This window comes from Sardina pilchardus, chromosome 22, assembly GCF_963854185.1.
Source record: "Sardina pilchardus chromosome 22, fSarPil1.1, whole genome shotgun sequence".
Classification (NCBI taxonomy): domain Eukaryota; kingdom Metazoa; phylum Chordata; class Actinopteri; order Clupeiformes; family Clupeidae; genus Sardina; species Sardina pilchardus.
The window spans coordinates 20,211,463-20,237,184 of record NC_085015.1 but is presented as its reverse complement, the minus strand read 5'-3'; the positions used below and the strand labels follow the sequence as shown (position 1 = coordinate 20,237,184).

At 42.0% G+C, this 25,722-nt stretch overlaps 2 protein-coding genes across 2 annotated transcripts in view; both read left to right on the top strand.

Moving 5' to 3' along the window:
- The first annotated feature begins 1,171 nt into the window (after nucleotides 1-1,171).
- Nucleotides 1,172-11,082, top strand: LOC134069680 (glucagon receptor-like). The gene is made up of 13 exons (XM_062525709.1): nucleotides 1,172-1,244; nucleotides 1,471-1,573; nucleotides 2,927-3,034; nucleotides 3,339-3,460; nucleotides 5,370-5,476; nucleotides 6,233-6,389; nucleotides 6,694-6,853; nucleotides 7,232-7,292; nucleotides 7,637-7,706; nucleotides 7,901-7,992; nucleotides 8,217-8,355; nucleotides 10,525-10,566; nucleotides 11,011-11,082. Exons 1-13 carry the CDS (start codon nucleotides 1,194-1,196, stop codon nucleotides 11,080-11,082), a joined length of 1,284 nt encoding a protein of 427 aa, XP_062381693.1. The 5' UTR covers nucleotides 1,172-1,193.
- A 1,251-nt stretch (nucleotides 11,083-12,333) lies between these two features.
- wdr90 (WD repeat domain 90) overlaps nucleotides 12,334-25,722 on the top strand; it is a 34,765-nt gene continuing 21,376 nt past the window's right edge. Inside the window, exons 1-8 of the mRNA XM_062526630.1 lie at nucleotides 12,334-12,691; nucleotides 13,264-13,355; nucleotides 13,600-13,776; nucleotides 14,035-14,173; nucleotides 23,386-23,556; nucleotides 23,821-23,947; nucleotides 24,873-24,940; nucleotides 25,103-25,209. Coding sequence (XP_062382614.1) covers nucleotides 12,679-12,691; nucleotides 13,264-13,355; nucleotides 13,600-13,776; nucleotides 14,035-14,173; nucleotides 23,386-23,556; nucleotides 23,821-23,947; nucleotides 24,873-24,940; nucleotides 25,103-25,209 — 894 coding nt within the window. The 5' untranslated portion in view covers nucleotides 12,334-12,678. The remainder of the gene's footprint in view (nucleotides 12,692-13,263; nucleotides 13,356-13,599; nucleotides 13,777-14,034; nucleotides 14,174-23,385; nucleotides 23,557-23,820; nucleotides 23,948-24,872; nucleotides 24,941-25,102; nucleotides 25,210-25,722) is intronic.

Genomic DNA, 25,722 nt, shown 5'->3' with positions numbered 1-25,722 from the left:
CATTGAGATATTGAAACAATTGAATATGACTTTGAAATGGATTAAATGAATCGTCAAACTCAGCAAACTGAATATTTTGTTGAACACTGCTCGAGGCAAAGTGGTATTTTACTTTAGGATTTGGTCATAGCCTAGGTGATAATTGCCTGTTTTTCACTGACATTCATAGCCTTCTTAAAGAGAGAAACCAAGTGTGTGTGTGTGTGTGTGTGTGTGTGTGTGTGTGTGTGTGTGTGTGTGTGTGTGTGTGTGTGTGTGTGTGTGTGTGTGTGTGTGTGTGTTTGTGTTTGTGTGTGTGTGTGTGTGTGTGTGTGTGTGTGTGTGTGTGTGTGTGTGTGTGTGTGTGTGTGTGTGTGTGTGTGTGTATCAGGCAGCCATGCTCCCTGCTGCTAAGTGGTCCATAGCTCTGCAGTGAATTGCTACAGGCAACGCACAATGTAGAGAACGAGAGAAAGAGAGTGAAATGTACATATGGATTAGTCTGGTTTTCACCGCACTAAACTCAATCTTTTACATATGGATGGCATAACATACACCCCATTGAGACAGTTTGTGTCTATTTGAGAGTTTGTGTCTATTTGACAGTATTGGTTGGTGCTTCCATCAGGGACTTGTGTGTTGTCTCTTGTCTGGTCATGTTTCTGGTCGGATAAATGGTCACAGCAAGGAAGAGGAATGACAGAGGAATTTGTTGGTGCTTGTTGGTAGTTGTAGCATTTTGTTTATGTTGCTGATCGGATTATAAACAGTTGTTGTTTCTTTGTTGCTTAATTAATTAATTAATTATATAGTTAGTATAGTTATAGTATAGTTATATAATGCTATTATAGTACTATTGTTGCATTCATATTGATAACGACAGAGGGAGAGCACAATTATTCCATTATTGTTATTTTGTTTAATGTCATTTTATTTAATTCAATCTGACTCAAATCATTCTGTTGATATAATGGTGAAGGCTTGACATATTAGCGTGGTTTCCTTGCCAGAAAGAAAGAAATAAAGAATCTCCATTCCTTGATGTGTGCCTCTTTTGTCAAAGGCAAACCCTTTCACTTTGTATTCATGCGGTTCTGAAGTGTGGTAGATGGGCATGCATGTCTTTGTGTGTGGGTGACCTTGGTCTTGTGGGTGATGGACATACATTCTCTACAGTATCCGTGCAGGCAGAGACAGGGAGAGAGAGAACAGCCATGCTCCTTGCTGGATGGATAGTGGGACATCTCTGTTTGATGGCTCTGCAGGTGAGTCAACAACAACAACTCTCCCTCACACACACACAAACACGCATACACAGACACACAGAGACACACACACACACTCACAGACACAGACACACACACATACACACACACACACGCACACACGCACACACACACACACATACTCATACTCTCTCACTAGATTACCAGTGTGTGTGTGTGTGTGTGTGTGTGTGTGTGTGTGTGTGTGTGTGTGTGTGGACTTCAGTGGGAAAGCGCATTCGGGAAAGTGCTGGAGGAAACCTACAGAAAATGGCTTCAGTATCAAGATGACTGCTTGAGACAGATCCAGCAAGACCCACAACCAGCTGGTAATCTTAAACACACATGCATATTTATACACAGCAGCGTCCTGCCATAACATGTCATCACAGTGTGGCTACACCCTCTTAATCACTTTTCCATCCAATATGTCACTACATCAGTAGCACATGCTAATGGATCCTCATGCTTGTGTAATGTGCTGAACCTTGGTATGAAATTAATTATATACATATTGTTATGGAGTCCCTGCAAATGGTCAATTACCTTTTTGTGTTACGTAATGTGTATCTGAAAGTCTGTCAGGCTCTCTCACACACACACACACACACACATACACACACACACACATGCAAATTCTTCCCAATGGAAATTGCCTCAAATGAGATCTGAGTTACTTGGCCAGTCTTGATTAAATTGGTCTCAAAAAAATAATCTGCTGGTGAGACACAGATTTAATTGGCCACATCATCATATGTTCATTTCCATTTCATTTCCACGTCTCCTTTCAGTACAAGAGAAAGAAATAATAATAATCCTCATTTCCCATACACAGGGTTCTGATCTCTTGTCCTGTCATGGGCACTTGATAATGAAGATAAAAAATAATATATATGTCTCTTAGCAGAGACACACACACACACACATTCAACTTCCTGTAGGGCAAACAATTCAATTCCAATTCCAATTCATGAATGTAGGCCAATGCTGAATCACACACACACACACACACACACACACACACACACACACACACACACACACACACACGTGTCACACACACACACACACACACACACACACACACACACACACACTTCCCAACACAGTAAAGACATTCATGAATAGTACAATGAAACTTGAATAGATATATTGTACCAAGAGCGGAATGGCGACTCCCCTCTGAAGTACAATGTTGTATAATGCAGTAAAAATGGCCAGAATGTCAAGCAATATCGTCAAAATGAAAACGACAAACTGAAATGAATTGGACAATTGAATGGAAAATACAGAGGAGCATGGTTATAGTAGGACATGGGTGGATGCCAGACTTCATTCATTGCACACAATACTACTGGCTTTAGTTCATAAAACATATTGTTGGATTTGATTAATAAAATACACTGTTTGATTGGATTAATAAAATACACTGTTTGATTGGATTAATGACATGTTTGAAGTTACACACACTGTAATAATGAGCATGAGCTGAGCACTGAGCATGACTTGTGATACAAGGTGTTGACTTCAGGAACTCAAATCTTAGGCACACCCTGAGAAAATTATGTTCACCTCATATGCTGTTACATGGCTAAATAATGTAATGTTCTCTCTCTTTGTCTCTCTGTCTCTCTAACTCTGTGTGTGTGTGTGTGTGTGTGTGTGTGGTGTGTGTGTTTTAGGTCTCTATTGTAACAGATCTTTTGATTTGTATGCTTGCTGGCCTGATGGAGTGCCTGGAATGATGGTGAATGTTTCCTGTCCCTCTTACCTGCCCTGGGCACAGACCGGTAACTAACACACACACACACACACACACACACACACACACACACACACACACATACACACACACACACACAAATATATACATGTACTGTATATATAATTAGTTGTATGTACTGTATATCACACTTGTATGTATGTTTGAATGTATGTGGTATGTGTGTGTGTGTGTGTGTGTGTGTGTGTGTGTGTGTGTGTGTGTGTGTGTGTGTGTGTGTGTGTGTGTCTGCATCTGTGTCTGTGTATGTGTGTGTTTGTGTGTGTGTGTGTGTGTGTGTGTGTGTGTGTGTGTGTGTGTGTGTGCTACAGTTCAGCATGGTGTAGTGCGTAGGCGCTGTGGTCTGGATGGACAGTGGGTGAGAGACTCAGAGGGTCAGCTGTGGAGAGACATGTCAGAGTGTGAGGAGGAACAGAGCGCATACATCCAGGAGGTAAACACACACACACACACACACACACACACACACACACGCATGCATAAACATGTTTCCTCTATGTACATTGCCTATAATTTGTTTACTGCCGCTGCTTCAGGATAAGGGTAGGCAGGCACACATCAACCCTGTCCCATGGCATCAGGGGGTACAGGTTTTGCAGAGGACACACACACGCACACACACACACACACACACACACAGCGAGCAAGTTTTCTGTAAAACACACACACACACACACACACACACACACACACACACACACACACACACACACACACACACACACACACACACACACACACACACTCAGGAACACACAGACACATACACACACCCATTCAGACAACAAACACACACACACACACACACACACACAGAGCGAGCAAGTTTTCTGTAAAACACACACACAGACACTCAGGAGCACACAGACACACACCCATTCAGACAACACACACACACACACACACCTTCTTACATATATGAATACAAATTTAGTTACAATGACATTTACGAAACGAGCGAGTGCTGTCATGGCAGACTAACAAACTGATATCTGCATTCCCCAATGGCAAAGGTAACATTTCCATTTCCTCAGGCACATTTGGGTTCAGTTGGCCATCTTCTGGACTCCATCTCTCCTGGCTAGTTTTAGATTCACACAGACCTCTCTTGAGACGGGGTTAGGACAGCATTTGCATTATGCTGATAAGAGCTTCAAGAGACATCATAGTAATTTCCTGTATTAGCATTGTAAGCCACAGGACAGTGTTTTATCCAAGTTAAAAGAAGCAAAACCATGTTACTGTAATACCATGTTATCTGCCCCTTGTGTATTACGTAACCTTATAGATGAAGAAATTTCGCAAAATCAATGTATACGCTGCGGCTAATAGATGGGAAATGACGGTAGTAATGTGAATTATTTTTGTGACATGAATACATTTGACACTACTCTTCCACACAGCTACACATACACACTACTGCAAGGACTCTTGTGTCAATATGTGATACAACTAAATATTACAAATATTATCCTGGTGGAGCCGTGTCGCATCTCCTGGCTATTTTCAGACCAACTCTGTCTGACACATGACTCACACTGTGGGCTGCATTCTGAGCACTTTCTCTTTTTTTCTTATCTCTGCCTGAAGGTTTGCCACTTCATTGATTATTGTGGTCGCTTAATTGTCTCAAACTGTCTTCTGGTTTGAAGAAGTTTGAAGAAGTTACAGTATAGCCAGTGCTGGTTTTTCCTTGTCAGAGCTGAGAAGTGTAAAACGGCTGTTGGGTTAGCTGACCATTCTGTGAGGTTGATCAATGTGATGTCCCAAGACGCCACATTCACACATCATAATTACGTGTGTTGTGGTAGCTACACGGTTCTAGTTAAGTAGTTCTGTGAAGCCAATTGGCTGTTAAGGTTGTGAAAGCTGTTCTAATGAAGGGGCTGATCTGGATGTTCCCTTAAGTCAATTACTACAGCACTCAAACAGAAAGGGAACACTGCATACCCAGACTGAGAGCTGGAGCCTATACTCGTTAGTGAAAAGAAAACTGAACAAGGTAGAATGGAAAATGTCAAGGGACAAGTGATCTACTTAAAGCCAAAGTAAATGATATGGTCAAGTGACAGCAGTACTTATCAAGATGAAAGTATCAAGATGAAAAAGGCATGAGGAGCACTTTACAGATGAATTGAAAAGAGTGTGCTTCTTCATTCCATGTACTGTATCAGTTCTACCAGCACAATGCCTTTTAAGGATGTTCATGGTCAATAAGTGCTCATGATTGGTGTGTGTGTGTGTGTGTGTGTGTGTGTGTGTGTGTGTGTGTGTGTGTGTGTGTGTGTGTGTGTGTGTGTGTGTGTGTGTGTGTGTGTGTGTGTGTGTGTGTGTGTGTCTAGCTGTGGTTAAAGCAGGTCATGTTGAGTTTCCGGATCCTGTACACGGTGGGATACACTCTCAGCCTCCTCTCTCTTCTCTCAGCTCTGGTCATTCTACTCAGTATCAGGTCGGTCAGATTATCTACCTGCATCCTGCATGTTTGCCGAGAAGTCCAGACATCCATCCATCCACCTGGCCGTCCGTCTGTCAAATCCATCCGTTGGTGCATTCATCCATTCATCTGCCCATTCATCTATGATCCATCCATCCGTCCATCCATCCATCCATTCATTAATTCATTAATTAATTTGTCTAGGTCAAATTCTGCTACTCTACTACACTGCAATGACCTTTATAAATCATTAACAGATAATCTATTAGCAGTCAATTGTCATGTGTGGACGCAGTAGTCAAGTCAAGTCAAGTCAAGTTAAGTTTATTTATATAGCGCATTTCATACACAGAGGTCATTCAATGTGCTTTACATAAACAAAAACCAAACAGGAATAGCAGATAAAAGCATAGATGGGCAAAGAGTAATAATAATAATAGTAGTAGTAATAATAAAAATAAATACATAAATAAATAAATAAAAATTGAAAAGAAAGCATTAAAGAATAATTAACTTAAAGAACTTAAAGTGGAAAAATCAGAAGACAGATGCAGGTCTGTTTTTAACACATAGACTTTGGCAAAGTCTAATTTAGCAAACCAGTGATAGTGATCCTTCTCAAGTACTAGCCATTAGCCGTTACACAGAGGCTGGGGCTTCAAGTTTAGATTATTCTTATGATGTGGGGTTAACAGTCAGCTCTCTCTCTCTGTGTGTGTGTGTGTGTGTGTGTGTGTGTGTGTGTGTGTGTGTGTGTCGGGGGCGGTGTAGGAAGCTGCATTGCATGCGCAACTACATCCACGCCAACCTGTTTGTGTCGTTCATCCTGCGGGCGGTGGCCGTGCTGCTGAAGGACTCCCTCATGGACCAGCACTGGAGCCGGGAGATCAACACACAGGCCGACCTACGAGACATGCTGAGTCACAGGGTAGAGCAGGCACACACAGAAGCACCATCACACACACACACACACACACACACACACACACACACACACACACACACACACACACACACACACACACACACACACACACAGAGACACACACACACACACACACACACACACACGCACACACACATACATACAGTACATACACACACACACACACACACACACACACACACATATACAGACATAATAATAATAATATAACATAACATAACCTAATTTATAATTTCACATGCGATAAATTCAACTTAAAATATCACTTTTCCTCTGTTTCTGTTAGGCTGCTATTGGCTGTCGTGTAGCACAGGTTCTGATGCAATACTTTGTGCTGGCCAATCACTACTGGTTCTTTGGAGAGGCATTTTACCTGCATTCAGTCCTCATCACCTCTGTCTTTACGGAAAACAACAAGTACCTGTCATACGTTCTTCTTGGGTGGGGTATGTACGATGCGTTTATGCATAGATTTGCGCGCACACACACACATGCAAGCACACACACACATACACACACATACACACTGGCCTATTTATAGACTGATATGCTGATGTTAAACAAACAAACATTTGTTGTTTTACAGTAACCGACCACCCAAAAATCCAAATCCAAACACATTATTTTGAATGTAAATGAGCCAAGTAGGCAGAAGCACTTATCAAAAGACACACACACATATTTCTTTTGTGTGTGTGTACACTTGTGTCAGAGTTTCATTTTTACTTGTAGATTATAAAGCACCTAATTGAAGGACACACAGACTCGCATGCAACATGTGGTATGCCTCCCAACCGTGTGTGTGTCTTGCTGTTTATTTATAGGCACTCCTCTGATGTTTGTCATTCCATGGATGTTAATGAAACTGTTGAAGGAGAATAAAGAGTGAGTAAATGACATACACAAAGACAAACACACACAGACACACACACACACACACACACACACACACACATGGAAGAGGTTGATTTGGGGGTGGGAGGGGACTGTTGGTTTGATGGTGGTAAATGAAAGCACAGGCCTTACCGAGGGTGAGCGTGTTAAGGCTACTTTTTACTGCCAATTGAGTTGTATCCCAAATGTGTTATTTTTAGTATTCTATACTGTTCTATAAAGACAAACTTGTGTTTACCGAATGAGCACATAAGTAATTTGAAACATTGATCTCTTTGTGTGTGTGTGTGTGTGTGTGTGTGTGTGTGTGTGTGTTATGCTGATGCAATTTCTAGGTGTTGGGCAATCAATGAGAATATGAACTACTGGTGGATCATAAGAGTTCCTATCCTGTTTGCCTCTCTGGTAACTGGTCCATATTCATGTGCACATACTGTGCTATAAATATGCAGATGCATGCATTTGTTATTGTGCCACATATCTTTTTGAGGGAAAATCCCTCAGATAAGAGACTCAAAGAGGGACCCAGAACAAGTATCTTACACTTTGGGATGAGTTTGTTTTCAGCAGCATTTAGATAACTATTTGATTATCTGAAGGTGAACTTCCTGATATTCATGAAGATCCTGAAAGTGATTATGTCGAAGTTGCGAGCAGACAACCAACATCGTTACCCTGACTACAAACTCAGGTGAGCCTTAGGAGAAGATTGGTCAGAATATGGGAAGTGGTGAGACATATTGATGTTATGAATACAAAATGACTCTTTTTGTAGTGAATACCAATGGTCTACCCCCTCCCTGTCTGTGTTTCTTCACTGGCTCAATACATGCTGTAGTGCACTCACATTATAGCTTGTGGTCTTCAGTAGGTGCCTGTTGATTGGCTAAGAGCCTGTCCTGATGTGATTGGCAGGTTGGCGAAGGCTACACTGACCCTCATTCCGCTCTTCGGCGTCCACGAGATGGTCTTCATATTTGCCACGGACGAGCAGACGAAGGGTTTGCTGCGCCTCATCAAAGTCTTCGTCACCCTCTTCCTCAGCTCCTTCCAGGTGAGCCTCTCAGGAACCCGTATTCCAGTGCGGTCCAGATTTAGAGCCAAAGTGGTCAGCCGTTGTCAGGAGAACCGGAACCCTTCTTGCACACCTGGAGAAGGAAAAGAGGTCATAGGTGCAATAGCATCATCAGCAGTCCAGACTTGTTTGCTGATCACTGTGACCCGTATGGGGGGTCAGTTTGGATGATTACATATTCATATACTGTATATACAAGCTACTCACGCACACTCACTCGCTCTCACTCACACACGCGCACACACACACACACACACACACACACACACACACACACACACACACACACGCACACACGCACACACATTGCCACACATGCACAACCCTTGAGAACCCATTGAAATAAACCCCCTATTTGTGACCTCAGATTTCTGATTGGCTAACTGACCTGACCTGAGCATCACCATTGATTACGTATTCAATCGCAAAGCGCCAGAACAGTCTCAAAACGTTTTGTAACTGTGGGACAGGTTATCTGTACAGAGCATTGATTGTAACATACAGTATATTACAGTAGTAATGCAAAAATATTTGTAATAGTAGGATGATTTGTAGCTGAAATTTATGGTCAAATATTTGTCTGTGTATGGGTGATTTGTAGCTGTGAAACTGCTCCATACCCATAGAATATTTCTGTAAGCGTTACACATATTTGTAATATTACAGTTTTTTTCAATCGCTAACAAGCGTTTGTCCATTCATTTGACACATTTTCAAAACTCTAAACACAGACTCTCACCTACAAAACACAATTGGCCAAATGGATCATTTTCCTCTCAAAAGCACATCCCATGTTCTTACACCACATTTTGTTACATATACACTAACTCGTCATTTCTCTGCACACACTAACTTTACCAAAACACTGGAAACCTGACTCAAATGAAGTTATTTTGTCAAAGAATGAAACTTGTTTTCACTTCACAAGATACATGCAGTCAATCAGAGTACACTAAAATACTGGCTACTGTTCACATTACAAAAACTGCATAGACTTTTATGTTTCAGTTTTACAGGTATTTGCATGCAAAACATGCAATCCAGCATTTTTACACTAAATTTCTTGGTTGGGAACTGTATGTCCAGATGTAATGTTCACATTCAAATGCAATCCAGTAAAAAGCAAATCTTTTTTTTTTGTTTTACTGTTCACTAGGTCTACAGGAGGGGCAGTACAAATACTGTTAACAGTAGACTATGATAGAACAGAAAAAGTTTTACAGCATTGCAGTGAACAAAATATCCATGATACACAAGAGCATTCTGAACAAAAAACAACAGCAAAAAGCCCAGATAAAAAGGGGGTGAACAAAAAAAAGCACAATATTACTGTGTCTAATCTCTGCACCTGCTCCTCTCAGTGCTCCTGCACCTCTCACTGCATCTCTCACTGGGCCTGCTCTTCTCCCTGGGCCCCTTACTCTTACTCTTCCTCGTCCAGACATTACAGTATTTGTCTTTTTCTGTTTCTGCTTCCAAAAATATCACCTCCTCTTTTTACTGTGTAAGTGTCAATGTAATAGAGACCCCTGCCACTGAGTCTAAGACAGACTGAAATCAGCTGTGGTTGGCCCAATTTACCTAATCATCTGTGTGTCAATTATTCAATTGTTTGTTTATTATCAGCTGAGATATATTGCTTTTGAATTGATAACATTGCAGAAGCAGAGGTTTTTATACTGTATCTAAGGTTTGGAATATTGTTTTACTGTAACTATTGTGGGATGTTGTGTGTTAACATTCGAAAATAATACAAAAACGATCCATTATTTTGTTGGGAATTGTCTGTTAAGAAAATGTAAGCATTGTGAAAATGTATTCACTGACTAGATACTGTGTGAAAACAACATGAAATGTGTGAATGGTATGGCCACGAAAGACCGATGCTGTGCTAACTGTGTTTAGAGTTTTGAAAATGTGTCAACTGAATGGACAAACGCTTGTTAGCGATTGAAAAAAACTGTAAGAATTTAGAATTGCAAAAAGTATTTAAAGAATTGCAAAAAATATTTAAACGTTACAAACAATTTCAGTTTCAGTTTCAAAATGTGGTATGCACACATAAAACATATTCTTTCGAATTCTATTCTAATTCCATAGTTGAAAATGGTATGCAATCATAATTACAGTAAATCTCTCTCCTTGCAGGGATTCATGGTTGCTGTACTCTACTGTTACTCAAACAAAGAGGTTTGTGTGTGTGTGTGTGTGTGTGTGTGTGTGTGTGTGTGTGTGTGTGTCTGTGTCTGTGTCTGTGTCTGTGTGTCTGTGTGCGTATGTGTGTGCTCATGTGTGTGCTCATGTGTGTGTTTGTACGCATGTGTAACAGTTCTGACTACAACTACAGCACAAATGCTGACTTTTTTCACTCATTGTGGGTATAGCTTTTGGAAGTTGCTCTAGACAGTAAAGCACAAAGAATACAAATATTTCAAAGTCAATACACATGATTGATTGACTGTCTCTGTGTTCATGTTTCTGTGTGTTTGTGAGTGTGTGTGTGTAGGCTACGCATAGATATGTACAAATAACAGTAACACACCAGGAATACAAATATGTCAAAGTCAATACATGTGTGATTGACTGTGTGTATGTGCATGTGTGTGGGTGTGTGTGTGTTTGTGTGTCCCACAGGTAAAGGCAGAGCTACAGAAGTGTGTGCGTGGATGGCGACGGAGACTGGAGGTGATGTGCTGTGAGCAGTAAAAGTTCACCAGCAGGGGGTGGGACTTCTGCTTTTACTGATGAAGTACTAAACCAACAACCATCGTGTGTCCCATAGTCATCAGTCATGTCATTTTTATTGTAGTCCAATTCTCTTGTAAGTTGCTTATTGCATCGACTGGTCTTTGTGGTCAGTGGTATTGTTTTCATGTATTGGTTACTTATGGTAAGCAGTCAACATGGTGTGGATGCGTGCGGGTGTGTGTATTTGTTGTGTGTGTGTGTTTGTCTCTGTGTCTGTGCGCTTATCTGTAAATTACACATATTTAACTGTGCCATTCTCTATAGTATAGCGTACAGGCCTACATTTGTATGATGTATTTTCGTATTGTTGTATGCTACTAGGTCATGGTGAAAACAGAGGTTAGACCTCTGTTAAATGCAGGAGCAAGTAAACTTATAACAAAAGTTGTGTATTTCATGGTTTTTATCAGTATTTAAAAAATAATTTTAGGCTGCTACGATCAATCACATCAGGGATAGTGGGGTTAAAAATCACTGTAGGCTAGACACTCATCCAAAGTAAAACTTGAAATTAAAGTTGAACTTAAACATCCACTGCTGTGCAGGCAAGAAGTCTATTTGAATGGTAAAGAGTCGAGTGGAGATGTGAAGAAAGAAAAAGAGAACACAAGACACTTTGATACTGAGTACAGTTGAGACATAAAATATGCCAGTTTTTAGGGCACATGATAATGTTTGTGATGATAGCCTACTAGTTATGTTTAACAGCTTCATAGGGTAATGAGCTATCCATTGTGGAAGGCAGATGCATGGTGACTTTTCTAAATGTCGTTCAAATTTTGCTGCACACGCAAGATTTTTAAAGCGTCTTAACTTTACACGTCTCAACTGTAGGTTACATGGCCTACCCTAATGTTCCTCTGTTGATGTTGAATTTTGTTGGATTTGTTAAAACAATAAATAGTTTTGATTGATCTTTGGTGAGACTGACTTTATTCTAGCCTAGAGGCAAAGAAATAAAATTAGTATTTGTATTCATTTCAATGAATCCTTTAGGTCTTAGATAGACTTAGACTTTTTATCTTAACATAACAAACTTACAGGCAGACATAACAGAGATTAAGGTACTTCAGAAGGACTTTGAAATACCTTTTTCACTACATTTCCCATCAGTGATCTCGGGGTCGACGTAGCACGTTGCTGTTACGTATTACCGTTGAAAACAGCGGCGGTCGTAGTCGCGGGAGAAGACAGATTTGTTGTCATCATTATGAAGGCTGCATTTTGAGCTGATTTTGAGCCAAACTCGCTAACTTTAGGTTGTTTTTGATGTGAGAGAGATGAGAAGATACTACGCACGATTGTATAATGTATTTATCGTTAATGCCACATCTTTGTGCTTGTCGAAACATCAACAGGTGACATTGTCGCGGTGAATCTATTAAAGACTAACGTTAACTTTTCTTGCCTAACGTTAGTTAGTTAACTAGCTAGGATAGCTAGCATAAGTAGTTATTGCGTGTCTTTGGCTAGTCTCACTGGATTGTACTGAGTTAACTTATCCTCAGCTAGGCTAGTGCTAGTTACCTGCTGTCTACAGGAATCGAAAAAGTTATGTCTTCAAGAGGTAAGGAAAATGTCCAAGATTCTGTAGTATTATCTAACTTAGTTAATGTGCGTGCTCAGAGAAACTTAACGCTAATGTCACTCAGTGTTACCCAATGTCCTTTATTTCTGTCCGGCAGTGTACATCTTCGTTAACATATGAACTGAAGGAGTGTTTTCTTCTATTGCATGACTGACGAGTGTAACTGTATACGCCTGAGAATTACAATATTCAACAGGAATGACTACACCCCTGTACAGTAAAATGTCAGATAAACAGCAGGACCAGATTGGCATTACTGAGCTCTTTTGTATAATCTATTGCATAATTCATATAATTGTCATTGTCATATGATCACTAATGACCACTTAGCATGGCTGCCACCAGCAATGCTGGTCTCTGAGCTTTGAGTGATGTTATATCTCCATCTGCTACCTTATTTTCACAAATTTAACCTAGATACCATTAAAGTGAAAGTATGTGTTGATTATGTTATGCTTAAAGCATTCTGGTTTGGGGAAACCCTTGGTATTACAATCTGATGTCATCTCTTGTGTTGTGATCTGCCCCTGGTGTTGCCATGACACCCACAGCCTGGCAGCATCCTTATGTCAACATCTTCAAACATGTGCGCGTGGAGGAGTGGAAGAGATCTAGCAGGGAGGGAGACGTCACCTCCTACATGGTACCTCACTGTAATCACACCTCACTATCATTTATATTTCGCTTTTGACAAGAATCATAAATCATGCTATCCTACTGCTGTCATTCACACACAGAATGCCTCTGGTTTGTAGCATGCCAAATCCTGAATATTCCTCACACAATGTTAGACCAACACCGAGAATGCTGTTTGTATCATCTCTCGTGCTGGTGGAGTGGTTGACCCAGTTCTGACCCGCCCGCTGTCCCGTGCCTTTTCTCCGCAGGACAAAACCCTCAAGTGCTCCGTGTTCCGGATCCGTGGCTCGGTTCCGGCCAGCAACTACATCCTGCTGCCCAAGAGCAGCAGCCAGTCTCTGGGCCTGACTGGGCGCTACTTCTACCTGCTCTTCCGGCCCTCTCCAGGGAAACACTTCGTGGTGCACCTGGACGTGGTAGCAGAGGTAATTTGTTGGATAAACCCCTTGATATGAACCATGTCCTTTTGAAGGGGCTCCATATTACAATAACACTTTAATTGATCGATTCATTCATTCATGTTGGCCCTCTGAGTGACTTCATCAGATCAGAAAGCAAATGTCTTATGTGTATACTCAAGTGTGTGTGTTTGTGTGTGTGTGTGTGTGTGTGTGTGTGTGTGTGTGTGTGTGTGTGTGTGTGTGTGTGTGTGTGTGTGTGTGTGTGTGTGTGTGTGTGTGTAGGAGGGTCAGGTGATCCGGGTGTCTTTCTCCAACATGTTTAAGGAGTTCAAATCCAGCTCCACCTGCCTGCAGCTCCCCTTCATCTGCGGCTCAGCACAGGGCTCTGTGTACGAGAGCACGGCACACACGGCCAAACAAGGTAAACATCACACACACACACACACACACGCATACACACACGTGCACAGTGTCAATACAACACATGGGAAGCATAAACAATTAGGGTCACATCACTGAAATTTGCACACACTATCAGCCCATCCCCAATATTTAAAGAGATGCTCATTCACATGCCCACATACAAATGTTTACACACACATACTGTAGCAACACTCCCTCACACACAGACACTTAGGCGGGGATCACATTAGTCAGCGGCAAGCGGCAGCGGCAAGCGTAATGCAACGCTCAGACCATAATAATAAATCTAAGCATTCTATCTCGTTCCTAAGTTCAATCTTTGTTGCTACGTCCTTTGACGAATCTGATTGGTTAAAATACCTAAACATTCCAAAACTGATTGTGACGAGCCGAGCATTGCGCTTCAAAGTTGAACCCAGTTCAACTCCCAGTTTGCTCAACGCTAGCGTTACGCCAGCGCTGTCACCGTTCCGCTGCCGAACCATAGAGAACAATAGGAAACCTGCCGCTTGCCGCTGGCTAGTGTGATCCCCGCCTTAGGAAAAAATAAGTGAGTATATGTGTCTGTAGTGGCTTCCATTAAGTCACTTCGGACGCCTCAGGGGTTTCAATAAAGTGTTCGTTTTTATTCCAACGTCACAAAATGAATGTTACTTAAACTCATAAATAAACGGAAAATAAACGATAGGTAAACGGACTAGATTCACTATATTCACTAGACTAGACTCACTAGATTCAGATTCACTAGATTGAAAACCATATACCTGCTGGCGTCCATACGATTCCAATGACCAATTCCAAACTGTTCCACACAAACTCTCTTTGTCTACCTTTTGCTCCACTAATTGGCACAGGTGAGTAAATTAACCCTTTAGGCGCAAAGGCCTACAAAGCTCACAAGGTCATGGTTCGCCAGCAGGGGTCATTAAATCAACTTAAATATAAATGTACTGAATGGCTCCTACACACCGGCCCTCTTATTGCTACCGGCTAAATAGGTACAATAAAAAATAAACAAAAAATATGGAGCCATATGTCCCGACATACATAATAAAGATATCAATATCAAATCATCAGTGATCGGAATTGTCCATACATGCAAAACATGAATACATTAGTTTCATTTGAAACGTGTCAATGTTCTTTCAGTTCTTTCAAACAATACAGTAAGTTCAATTCGGATCAAAGTCCATCAGAATCATAGTCCATGAATGCAATAGCTCTTTTTTTAGAGTCCTTCTTCAGTGTTAAACTTAAACAGTCCATTATGCCACAAGAGGCATTGTGCATTCAAGAGTCCATTTCAGTGTTCGTGTATGTGTATGTGCGCATGTGTGCACGTTGCAAGAAATGAAATTCCTTGCTCGAATAGTCCATGGTCCATTGTGCGCGTGTAAAGATCAGTGTATGTGTCGGTTCACAGTTCCTAAAGGGTAAACAAACATCACACATACATTGGACATTCATATTTACATGTCATTTTCCAACAATAAGCAAACCTTTGTAATCGGTCTGTCTATAACACTTGTCTTTGTCTTTAAAGTCAAACTACGGACAATTCCTTTTGAATCTTTCTTTGTGTTAACAACTCTCCCTAACATCCAAGACCCCCTAGGGGCAGAAGGGTCTGCTATTAACACAATATCACCATTTTCGTAGTTTCTTTTCTGTTTCAACCATTTTTGTCTTTCTTGTAGGTTTGGGAGGTACTCTCTAACCCATCTTTTCCAAAATATGTCAGCTAAGTATTGTACCTGCTTCCATCTGCGCCTACTGTACATGTCTGTTTTCTGAAATAGACCAGGGGGTAATATGGGTTGCCCTTTGAGAAGTAAGAGGTGGTTTGGTGTTAGAGGTTCGAGGTCGTTTGGACTATCAGAATTCATGGTAAGTGGGCGACTATTCATTATGGCTTCTACCTCACAGATGAAAGTGTGAAGAGATTCATCGTCCAGTATTTGATCTTTTGTAAGTGATAGAAGTGTCTGTTTGACTTGCTTTATTAACCTCTCCCATACTCCTCCAAAGTGTGAAGCGGCAGGTGGGTTGTACGTCCATTCTATTCCTTTTTGTTGCAGAACAGCTTGAAGTTTGTTGCTTTGGTTCCATTCCTTTATGGCGTTCTTTAGTTCACGGTCAGCTGAAGTCAGGTTGGTTCCATTGTCAGATCTTATTTGCCGAACCTGCCCTCGCCTGCTTATGAATCTGCGTATTGCATTGATACATGAATCAGTGTCAAGTGAATTTGCTATTTCCAGATGTACTGCTCGAGTTGTGAAACATGTAAAAATGACACCATATCTTTTAACTTCACTGCGTCCTCTTTTGACAAAGATTGGACCGAAGAAGTCTGCTCCAACAAAAGTAAATGGTGGCAAGTCTGGTGTTACTCTTTCTTTTGGCAAGTCTGCCATTTTTTGCTGTCCCAAGTTTGAATGTAGGCGCCTGCAGAATACACACTCAGACCGTACTTTTCTAGCGAGGGAATTCGCTGCTGGGATCCAGTACTGCTGTCGCAGTTTAGCCAACATATGGTTCCTTCCACAGTGGCCTAGCTGTGCGTGAATGTGCTTCAACACCAGTTTGGACACGTGATGGTATTTTGGAAGTACTACAGGATGTTTCTGGCCCTCTGGCATGGCCATTCTGCTTAGTCTTCCTCCTATACGAAGTAATCCATCTTGCAGTATAGGATCCAGTTTACGAATGTGGCTCTGATTACTGACTTGAGCATTTGTCTTTTGCAAAGTCTCCATTTCTTCCGGAAATGCCTCCATTTGAGCAAAGCATACAATTGCATTTTCTGCTCTTTTGACATCTTCTAAAGTGATTTGTTGTATGTTCATGCATTTTTTGACTGTTTGCATTTTTCTTTCCACCAGGCATCGTTTCTCTGCATTTGAGTTCTTCATTTCCATGTTGGTAAGTATTTCCTTTCTTTTCTGACTCAGTTGCAAGAGTATGTCTTTAAGTTTAAGTAGCCATGCTACTGCTCTGGTTAGATTGTTCCAATTTGAGTGATAATGTATGAATGTGTGCGTAGGATTCTGTTCTTCTTTCACAATCGAATTCATGATGAGAACATCCTTCTTCACTTCCACATCATCATCTTCATCATCGTCTGTTTGTGCGGCAATGTTGGAATTTGCCCATTCAGATTCTGGACACTTGAGAAATGCTGGACCATTCAGCCAAGTTTTTGAATTCAGAAGAGCACTGGCCTTGAGACCACGGGACACACAATCAGCTGGATTTTGTTTAGTGTTTATGTATTTCCATTGTCCTACTTCAGTTAGTTCTCTGATTGTGTTCACTCTGTTGGCCACGAATGTTTTAAACCTTTTGTTTTCATTCTGAATGTACTTCAGTGTTGACATGCTATCTGTCCAGAAGATTGAGTTCTCAAGAGCGAGTTGTAATTCTGCTTTGATCATTCTATCCATTCGCACTGCAAGCACTGCTGCAGTGAGCTCCATTCTTGGCATTGTAGTTTGTTTCAGTGGTGCAACACGAGATTTGCCCATTACAAATGAGGTGTGCACTTCTAGATCTGAATTTGTGAGACGAATGTACGTGACACAGCCATATCCACTTTCAGACGCATCACTAAAGTGGTGCAGTTGTGCAGATGTTATCGCACCAAAGGTCTTTGGCTTGAGACATCTGTTGACACTGAGCTCTCCAATGCAACTTAGACCTGCCATCCATTCTTGCCACAGCTGTGTGTAGTGGTCTGGTAGGTCTCTGTCCCAGGCATAGTTCTGCCTGCAAAGATCTTGCAGAATGTTCTTTGCAGTGAGGACGAATGGAGAGATGAAGCCAAGAGGATCGTATACTGAGGAAATGATGGACAGTATTCCCCTTCGAGTGCATGGCTGATGTTTCAGGCTCACTGCGAAAGTGAGTTTGTCTCTTTCTATATGCCACTGTATGCCAAGAGTTCTTTCTGTAGGAAGATCGTTGGATTCCAGGTCAAGGTCTTTGACCTCTTTTGCTCTGGCTGCTTGTGGGATGGACATTAGGACTGTTCTGCTGTTACTTATCCATTTGTGTAAACGAAAGCCTCCCATTGAGCAAGCTCTTTCAAGTTCTTTGCACAAAGTGACAGCATCAGCTTCAGTGGCCACCGATTTCAAGCAATCATCCACGTAAAAGTCTTGCTTAATTGTTTGCACTGTTTCGGGCAAAAAGAAATCTTTAAAATCTTCAGCAGTTTGTCTGAGGGCGAAACTTGCACAACTTGGCGAAGATGTAGCCCCAAACAAGTGCACGATCATTCTGTGTTCTTTCAATGGTTGACCTGTGTCACCATTTGGCCACCATAGAAAGCGTAAAAAGTCCACATGCTTCTCCATAACTCTCACCTGATGAAACATGCCTTCCACGTCTGCCATAAGGGCAATTGGCTCCTGGCGGAAGCGCAATAGGACACCTATCAGGTTGCTGGTGAGATTTGGACCCTGTATCAGTCTGCTGTTCAAAGATGTTCCCTGGAAGGATGCAGAGCAATCGAATACAACTCTCAGGGAGCCCTTCTTTGGGTGGTGCACTCCATGATGTGGAATGTACCACACCTTTCCACGTTGTGTTTCCAGTTCGTCAGATGGCACCACTTCAGCATGGCCCTTTTCAAGCATTCCATCTAAAAATGCAGTATATTCAGCACGATATTGTTCATTCTTTTCCAGTTTTCGTTTCAGAGACATAACACGTTGCTGTGCCTGTTGAAAATTGTTTGGCATCATTACTTCATCTTCTTTAAAAGGTAACGGTAAGTAGTAATGACCATTTCTATGTTCCTTTGAACTTTCCATCATAGACATGAATTGTTTATCTTCCACTGACATTTCTGATTTCTCCTCAGCTGCCAGTTCTGGAAAATCCTGATGATACTGTTTGATCAACAAGTCATTCAAATCTGCTACAGATATGCGATTAACTACAGTACATGAGTGACTTCCTTGCATTTGACATGTTGTTTCTTGCATGAGCCCATTGATGACCCATCCTAATGGTGTTCTAACAGCATATGGCCCATTACCTCTACTGTTGATCACTTTCCAAGGTTCCATTAGATTTGCAGCATTTGTGCCGATTAACAACTCTATGTCAGCATCCAGTGGCGGAATCTTCACCTCACGTAAGTATTGCCATTTGTTTATCGATTCTTGTGTTGGTATGTGTTGTTTTGAAACAGGTAATTTTGTTTGAGTGTATGTCTCTGGGAGCTTATGGTACAACAGACCTTCCATGTTGCTGACTTCAAGGCCAGAGACTATACTGCTGTGTACATTTTTCTCCTGTCCCATCGTGCACAAGAGTATTGTGGTGTTTTTGCCGGAGATGTTTAATTTTCTTTTCAGTGAGTCCGTGCAGAATGTAGCTGAGCTACCGGGATCCAGAAATGCATGAGTGCTTATGACTTTGTCTGAATTCGAGACTTTTACTTTCACTGGCACTATAGCAAGAGTGCATTGTTTTGATTGACTGACCCCCATTAGATCATCATCTTTTACAGATACCATAGCGCTGTTCAGTGGTTTGTTTCCAGTTATGACGCGGTCATCTTTAATTCCATCTTTTCCTTTTCCAGGGTGAATGTGAAGAATGGTTGGGTGAGACAACGAACATGTTTCACATTTCATTCTGTTTCTGCAGCTTTTGCTAATGTGTCCCTTTGATAGACAACCGAAGCACATTCCATTTGTTTTCAGAAACTCTATTTTCTCACTGTTTGGTTTAGACTTAAACTTTTCACACTGTTCAAATGTGTGATTTCTTTCGCAGAACAAGCAAGGCTTTTCAACAGCTGTATTCTGTTTATGTCCATATTCTGACTCATTCTTTTTAATTTCAGGTGGCTGAGCGACTGTAGTGGCAAAGCTGGTTCTCCCACTTGGTTTGGTGAATGGTTTCTGTGTTTTAGGTCTTGATGCTACTTTGCTACTTTCTGTTGAATTATGTATGTCACCAAATATCGGATCAAGCATTGCTCTGGACTGGCCTTCAATAAAGTCAACTAAGTTCTTGAATGTTGCTTTGTGTTGGTTATGATCCTGCATTTTACACACATTTGCTCTCCATCGGTCTCGCAGCCTGAATGGAAGTTTAGACACAATGATCCTTAAGTTGGTGGAACTATCAAGCTCTTTTAAACCATCGACGTCATGCATTGTGTGGTAGCAGCTTTGTAAAAAGAGATCATATGATCGAAGCCCATTGCCATCTTCTGGTTTGATGGTTGGCCAGTTCAAGGCTTTATCCATATAAGCAGATGCTATTTTATAGCTGTTTCCAAAATTGTATTCTAGCTGTTTTTTAGCTTCCTTATAGGCAACAGAGGGATCCATGTGCATAAAGCTACTAACGAGGCTTCTAGGCTGGCCCTTTGTGTACTGTTGTAAGTAGTAGAGCCGGTCATCCATATTTGTAGTTTTACTCTCAACACAATGCTCAAATGCTTTGATGAACGTCCTATATTGAAGAGCATCACCATCAAATACAGGAACTTCTATGTCTGGCAGAAGAGAGAGTGTTTGCTGTTTCACTAACATTTCAGTGATTTGAGTTTGTCTTTTTAAAACATCACTGACGTTTGTGTCATTGGCGTTTGAGCGCATCTGCATTGGCACTGAGACGCTCACATTTGCGTTTCGTTGCGCACTTGCAGTTTGCCTAGAGTCAGTTCGAGGAGCTGATCCAATTTGTGTTCTCACGGGTCTTTGTACTGTTGCAGGGATGTTATACTCCGTTGGTGTACCGAATTTGTATACGCCCGACAATGAACGTTGTTCTTCAGCTTCTCTAAACACTCTAACCTTTGCCTCTGCAGCAGCAAGTTCGGAGTCGAGAAACATTTTTTCTCTTCGTGCTTTTAGTTTCGCAATGACATTTGCCTCTTCGATATCCAAGTCAATTTTATCCTCCAAAGCCTGCGCCTTTGCTCGAACAGCTGCACATTCCGCTTCGGCCTTTAGTTGAGCGAGAGAATTTTGCGACGCACAACTGCGAGCGCTTATTGCTTTACTATGCGTGCTACGCGTGACACTGGGCGCTGTTTGAGATGCGCTGTCCTGAGGCTTTACAGTAGTACCACTATCGTCCTGTTCTTCCTCCTCTTCTTCTTCTTTCTCGTCATCTTGATTAGTATCAAGCCATTTCGTTACACCTTCTATAAAGCTTTTAAAGAGGTAGAATTTGGGTTGGTACCAGTCTAAGTTATCGGCCTCCTTTTCGTATTCGTCTTTCGTTAATTGCTGTACAGTTGCTTGTAAACTAATAAACTCGGCGAAAAACCCATCAAATGAATGAATGTGTTTCCTAACAGTTTCTTTGTCCTGCCCAGCTTCAATAAGACTATTGATTTCATTTCGTTTGCGTGTTAAAACGCCAAGTTTCCCCCTACGAGTGGCAACTAACTTAAACAGTTCTTTCTCATCTGACAAATCCTGCTCTTCAGGCTGTTCGTCAGACATTTTTAAAGATTAACTTAAAAGCTCAACACACAAAAGTTCATTAATCAATCAATTCAACCAGTCGATGAGAAAACGAACAAAGGCCCACTCAGTTTATAGTGTAAGCGCGACGGCGCTTTCGAGTTGTTTGTATGAGCGCGGCGGCCCACTGCTGTCCAGCGTTTATACTCACAAACATCCAATAAAGGTTAAATCCTCAAATAGTTCCAGCAGGGAACGCGTGTAATCCAAACTTTAAAGAATGCAATCTTCCAAGTAAATCCAAGAGTTGATCCGTCGATCAAACTTCCAATTTGTCCATAATTCCAATGAAGCGGGTTATAACTTAACTTAACTTTCCAATTGTTGATGGTTTCTAACGATTGCAGACGATTTTCCAACGAATGCAGGAGGTTTTCAACGAATGCAGGAGGTTTTCAAAGAATGTAATGGTTTTCAAAGATGTAGTGGCTTCCATTAAGTCACTTCGGACGCCTCAGGGGTTTCAATAAAGTGTTCGTTTTTATTCCAACGTCACAAAATGAATGTTACTTAAACTCATAAATAAACGGAAAATAAACGATAGGTAAACGGACTAGATTCACTATATTCACTAGACTAGACTCACTAGATTCAGATTCACTAGATTGAAAACCATATACCTGCTGGCGTCCATACGATTCCAATGACCAATTCCAAACTGTTCCACACAAACTCTCTTTGTCTACCTTTTGCTCCACTAATTGGCACAGGTGAGTAAATTAACCCTTTAGGCGCAAAGGCCTACAAAGCTCACAAGGTCATGGTTCGCCAGCAGGGGTCATTAAATCAACTTAAATATAAATGTACTGAATGGCTCCTACAGTGTCTTTGGTAGATTATTTAGGGCAGCCGTGGTGTACTGGTTAGGGCTTCGGGCTTGTAACCGGAGGGTTGCCGGTTCGATCCCCGACCAGTCCACCACGGCTGAAGTGCCCTTGAGCAAGGCACCTCACTGCTCCCCGAGCGCCGCTGGTTGGGCAGGCAGCTCACTGCTCTGGGTTAGTGTGTGATTCACCTCGCAGTGTGTGTGCTGTGTGTGTTCACTAATTCGGGTTAAATTGGGTTAAATGCAGAGAAACGAATTTCCCTCACGGGATCAAAAAAGTATATATTCTATTCTATTCTATTTCTCTGTGACAACAATACTTTTTTTTGCAATACATCTTATACCATTGGAAAGCCTGCTAGTAACGACCATGCATTTGTGGGATGAGCAACAGTGCTGAGTATGTGGGTTGAACATACTAAGATTTGCCAAGTATTCTCTGCCATTACCAAACAGGTTATTTTGCTGTTGCTGTTGATTCTTGTTTTGAGCTTTTGGTATCCCCAGGTGCTGCTGATCAGGTGCCTGATTGTAATGTGAGGCTCTGTGTCTTGGTCAACCTCACACCATTTTGTTGTGTCCTGCCGGCCTCAGACGACTTCCTGATCTATACATTACACTGTTTCCATGCAGGGGTTAGGTTCTGAATAGCTCTACATGAGTGTGTTTGTGTTTTGTGTTTGTGTTGTCAGCATGACTCCGTTAAGAGAAAGGCTCAACAGTATAATGCTCCCGATGTGCAGATTGGGGACTCGGCATGTGTGAAATATGTGTGTGTGTGTGTGTGAATAGGTAAACTGAAAGGCAGAAGGCACAAGTGTGTGTTTCATGTCTCTACTGGTGTGTGTGTGTGTGTGTGTGTGTGTGTGTGTGTGTGTGTGTGTGTAGGTCTGGTGGGACCTGCTCCGACGTGTGTGCGCTGGGTGTGTTTGGTGATGGACCTGCGTTACCTGGTCTCTGTCTACCTGAACCGTCGCTACAGCCACCTCAAGGCACTGAAGCTGTGCGCCAACATGAGCGTGAAAAACACCATGACCAGCGACCTGCTGCTGGACCCAGGTGAGACACACACACACACACACACACATACACAGTCCTTTCTTTCTTTCTTTCTTTATGTCTTTCTTTCTTTCCTTCTTTCTTTCTCTCCCTCCCTCTCTATCTCTCTATACCATGCTACCATTTGCGACCATTTGTCTCTCTCTCCTTCCTTCTTCTTCTCTCTCTCTCTCTCTCTCTCTCTCTCTCTCTCTCTCTCTCTCTCTCTCTCTCTCTCTCTCTCTCTCTCTCTCTCTCTCTCTCTCTTCCTGCCCCTCTCTGCAGGTGTGTGCTACTCGGTGGTGAAGCGTGGTGGTGTGGTGATGGAGGAGGGCACTGCCCCGATGCCCAGGGAGATGAGCTTCCCTCTGCCCAAGGGCTGCACCTGGCACGACCTCTATGACTACATCAGGTCTGTCCGTCTGGCTGTGTGTCCTATCTTTATTATATTGATCGGTCACGACTTTTATCCAAAACAATATGTAACTATAGTCTATTACTTATGTCCTGTAGTTTTGTTTACATTTATGGTGTTTGGGTGTTTGTGCTGTATGTCTGTGTGTGCAATGTTATGTGTGATATGTTATGTGTTATGTGTATTTACTATTCAGAGCATGTGTGTTTGTGAGTGTATTTTCATGTGTCTTTATCTGTCTTTGTGTATGAGTATGTGCATGTGTTTATGTCACTGTATGAGATACAAAATTGTTGTAAGCTTTTATAGTCGCAAGGTTCACCCATCTACCCAAGGACCCCAAACCTGCACAGCCCTGGCTCCACTCTCCCTCGGGCAACACCCGGTGTGCAGCTGAAGCGCTCCCGTTAGTTATCGTCTTAGAAGACTGGTCTCACGGCTATCATCTAGCATCTGGTGTACCCAGTTCTACTGGAAGCTAATTGTTGTGACCGACACAACGTGAACAAACACTTCATTTACGGGGGCCCGGTGTAATCTCCTGGTCAATCTCAGTTGAGATTTGAGAATTGGTCTGGTGTTAACCAGGCTACCTCTTTTCAGCAAGATAGTTTCAATGAGCTTTAAAGGATACCCACACACCTGGGCATGACTCTGTGTATAAGAGTAAATGTGTGTGTAAATATGTGTGGATTGTTACAAATTTGGTCAGGTGTGTGTGTGTGTGTGTGTGTGTGCATACAGTATGTGTGCATATCTGTTTGCTTTCTGTGGCTCAAATGAGTCGTTGTTGTTGTCCTCATTTCCCATCTGTTTTTCTTCTTGATTGCTTTGGGCTGGGCATGCTTAGCCAAGTGTGTGCCTGAAACGGAAATCAATGTAGTCTACAGTATGTTTATATTTGGTCTGTGTGTGTGTACAGGTTCCCCTCTGACGGATTGAAGATGCCATTTGATTCCATTCAGAAAGGCGCAACTAACCAAGCAAAAAGTGAGATACGTTTTTCTCCTACTTAGCTTTGGCCTATTACACACACACACACACACACACACACACACACACACACTCAATTTTCTCAGATTTTTCTCTTCACACACACTTGCACTCAAAACACTTATTTATACCCGTTTGTATGTGTATGTTTGCTTGCAGCTGATGTCCGTGGTAGCCCGGATAGGCAGGAGAGCTTGTGTGTGGACCTCAGCAAACCTGTTCGCGACAGAGTCTCTCTCATCCAGCAGATCACCACTCCCAGACCTGTAAGAACTCTGTCCGTGTGTGTGAGTGCGTGTGTGTATGTGTTCTTTCCTGGTGGTGACTGTGTGTGTGTGTGTGTGTGTGTGTGTGTGTACGTGTTGTCTGCTGGTTGTGTGTGTGTGTGTGTGTGTGTGTGTGTGTGTGTGTGTGTCCACATAGTCTCAATGTAGCATACAAAGTAGGATTCAGACCAAAGATTCCCAACACGAGACGACCTGCAACGTTCTAAAGCCTTGCAACTGCGATTAAACATGTTAAAGGTTCTGCGACGGCTTGCGACTACAGTACCTGCAACATTCAATTCACACTGCTGCAACTCAGTCCCGTTGTGGTTGCAATCTTTGGTGTGAATTGGGCTACCCTGTTTTTAAAAGAAATGTTGTATGATTTCCTCTGTATATGATATAAAGATGTTTATATAAGAGTTTCTGCTGACAAACCCCAATGTTGTTGCCATTCCCTGATTTGGCGCTCCTTACTCCTTATCATGCTGGTGATCTCTCTGGAGACGCTGA

Excerpts from the sequence above, each read along its gene's own strand:
- LOC134069680 (XM_062525709.1), top strand. The coding sequence starts at position 1,194 with ATGCTCCTTGCTGGATGGATAGTGGGACATCTCTGTTTGATGGCTCTG. Across the intron at positions 1,574-2,926 it reads GCAAGACCCACAACCAGCTG|GTCTCTATTGTAACAGATCT; the intron begins GTAATCTTAAAC and ends TGTGTGTTTTAG. Across the intron at positions 5,477-6,232 it reads GTCATTCTACTCAGTATCAG|GAAGCTGCATTGCATGCGCA; the intron begins GTCGGTCAGATT and ends GGGGCGGTGTAG.